At 29.7% G+C, this 3397-nt stretch overlaps 1 protein-coding gene across 2 annotated transcripts in view; it reads left to right on the top strand.

Annotated features, from left to right (window-relative positions):
* The first annotated feature begins 1435 nt into the window (after positions 1–1435).
* abhd4 (abhydrolase domain containing 4, N-acyl phospholipase B) overlaps positions 1436–3397 on the top strand; it is a 15302-nt gene continuing 13340 nt past the window's right edge. The window contains exon 1 of one of the 2 annotated variants that reach the window (XM_061890305.1): positions 1436–1621. In XM_061890305.1, coding sequence (XP_061746289.1) covers positions 1569–1621 — 53 coding nt within the window. In that variant the 5' untranslated portion in view covers positions 1436–1568. Of the gene's footprint in view, positions 1649–3397 lie in introns of both variants that reach the window. The other variant, XM_061890306.1, reaches the window with a different exon arrangement.

Here is a 3397-nt window from a genome sequence, read left to right as displayed (position 1 = left end):
ATGGCTTTATTATCACGTGGATTTATAGCTTTAATTACTTCTAGCGATTATTTATAAATCTACATGTTTTTAAATAATTTAAAAAATGACAGTTTTAGTCGGAAATGACAAAACAAGCCACTACGTGTGCAACATCAATTATATTCCGGTCAAGCTTTTTTTTCTTTTTTTTCTGCTCTAATGAAGCATCACAAAAATAAAATATATAAACATGGCATTATTATCACGTAGATTTATAGCTTTAATTCCTTCAAGCGCATATTTATAAATCTACATGTTTTTAAATAATTTCAAAAATTACAGTTTTAGTCGGAAATGACAAGGCAAGCCACTACGTGTGTAACATCAATTGTATTCCGGTCAAGCTTTTTTTTCTGCTCTAATGAAACAAAACAAAAATAAAAAAACAACAAAAACATAGCATTATTATCACGTGGATTTATAGCTTTAATTAATTATAGCGATTGTTTATAAATCTACATGTTTTTAAATAATTTAAAAAATTACAGTTTTAGTTGGAAATGACAAACCAAGCCTCTGCGTGTGCAACATCAATTGTATTCCGGTCAAGCTTTTAATTTTATTTATATATATATTTATATATAAAAAAACAACATGGCATTTATAGTTTTGATTATTTGTAGCGCGTATTTATAAAATTTTACATGTTTTTAAATGTGTTTTATAAAAGTACAATTTTAGTCTGAACTGGCAAAATAAACAACAACAAAAAAGGATCAGGCCACCAAAGACGTACACCGAGGATAAAATTGACGTCCCCCTCTTCCACTATTTAAATATAGCGCTTCTTAACAATCGAATTATATATTTACATGTTTTTAGATATATTTTTTTAAAATGACACTTTTAAGTCGGAACTGGTAAAACAAAGCAAATCAGGATCAGCCCACCAAAGATGTGCACCGCTGTTTTGTGTTGTTATCTATTCTTATTATTCCTCAATTATTTTTAAAAATGTTGCAATTTATAAGCAAAGGTTTCATAATATTTATAAAAAAACAAAAAACAATGATGTTCACCGAGGAGAAAGTTGACGTCCCACTCTGCCACTATTTTAAATACCGCTTAACTAGTAGAATAACTCAAATAAATGCACCTAATTAAAAAAAAAAGTAGACGATAAAATCTGCATTCGGAACCATCCATCCATCTTCTACCATTTAAGCCCAATAATTTGCTTTGATTGACGTTTTAATTGTCACGCCAAACGTCTACCGCATCCGCCATACTTCCGGAATATTTCACAAATATTTTCGATTAATTTATTTTCGCATTCAGAGATATCAAAATGTTCAAATCGCGTAGAAACATGTTGCCTTATTATTATTATTTTTTCTAATTCACGTTTATTTTAATTTTTTTATTTTTTTATTTTCTCGTCGGGTGAGCCATCGCGTCATTTTGGTAAAATCTTTGTACTCGGTCAGCTGACCAAAGAATGTGCGAGTTAGCAAACATTGCAGTCTCTCGCCCGCAGCTCGGAGGGGAAGCACGATTCCACGTCGAGGCCCGTTTGAGCGCATGTCGTCACCGGGATAGTTCGATGAATGGATCCGACCGCCGCTACTGAGCCGCCGGTGCAAAGCGACTGCGAGCCGGAGTAAGTCAAACACGGGGGACGTCTCAGGTACACCGGGGCTGGGCTGGGTGACGTCATCCCCGTACTTTGTTTTTGTCCAGCGACCTTGGGAGGATTTGGATTAGAAATGTTACTTTTTGGAACCACGAATACGAGTACGATGCCATTATTCATCGTGTTAGATTGATGGTAACTGTACATGTACATATATACATACATATATACATATATACACACATATATACATATATACACACATATATATGTGTATATATATATATATATATAAATGGTGTAAGTGACTCAGCAGTTTGCTGTGGATCGATTATTGATTGATTAGCGGCCAGGTGGGTGTTGATTGTTGAGGTGTAGTACATGTGATGTTGCAATTATTACAACCTCAATAAAGTCTTGGAGAAATATTTCTTCATGAATTGACACATAGTGTATATATATGTATGTGTATATGTATGTATATATAACTGCATGTGTATATATGTGTATATTTATTCATATGTATGTGTATATATGTATATTTATATACATATATATATTTATATATGTATACGTATGTGTATATATGTGTGTGTGTACATGTATGTATATATATATAAAATGAATGTGTATATATATTTGTATGTATATATAACTGTATGTGTATATATGTATATATGTATATGTGTGTTTATGTGTCTGTATAAATATGTATGTATTTACATATGTATACATATTTATTTATATATAATGTGTGTATACATATAAGTATGTATATGTATGTATATTTGTATGTGAATGTACCTGTATGTGTGTATGCATATATATATATATATCCATCCATCCATTCATCCATCCATCCATTTTCTACCGCTTATTCCTTTTTGGGGTCGCGGGGGGCGCTGGCGCCTATCTCAGCTACAATCGGGCGGAAGGCGGGGTACACCCTGGACAAGTCGCCACCTCATCGCAGGGCCAACACAGATAGACAGACAACATTCATACTCACATTCACACACTAGGGCCAATTTTAGTGTTGCCAATAAACCTATATATATATATATATAAATATATATATATATATATATATAAATATATATATATGTATATATATATATATATATGTATATATAATATACATGTATGTTTATATAAACGTATATGTATGTATATTTGTAATTATATATATATGTATGTATATATGTATGTATGTATATATATATATGTATGTTTGTATTTATAGATTTATAGATATCTGTATGTACTGTCTGTGTACATGTATACATATATGTATGTATATATGTGTATATCAATGCATATGTATGTGTATATATGTATGTGTATTTATTTATATTTATATACATATGTATGTACATGTATTTATATATGTAAGACTATGTAAGTATGTATATGTGTGTATATACGTATGTACATATAAATGTATATGTGTATATATTTGAATGTGTACACATCTGTATGTATTGTGTGTATATATGTGTATATTTATGTATATGTATGTATATATGTGTTTGTTCATGTATATGTATATATGTCTATTTATATATATATATGTGTATATATGTATTTATTTATATATGTATACGTTTCTACAGTATGTATATATATATATGTATATATGTATGTATATATAAGTCTATATGTACGCATTTTTGTACGTGCACATATCTGTATGTACTGTATGTATGTGTGTATATTTATGTATATATATGTGTATTTATGTGTCTGTATATATGTATGTATTTATATATGTATACGCATGTATGTATATATATATATATATAT

This window comes from Nerophis ophidion, linkage group LG28 (genome assembly GCF_033978795.1).
Source record: "Nerophis ophidion isolate RoL-2023_Sa linkage group LG28, RoL_Noph_v1.0, whole genome shotgun sequence".
NCBI lineage: Eukaryota > Metazoa > Chordata > Actinopteri > Syngnathiformes > Syngnathidae > Nerophis > Nerophis ophidion.
This window is presented reverse-complemented; position numbering and strand designations above follow the sequence as displayed.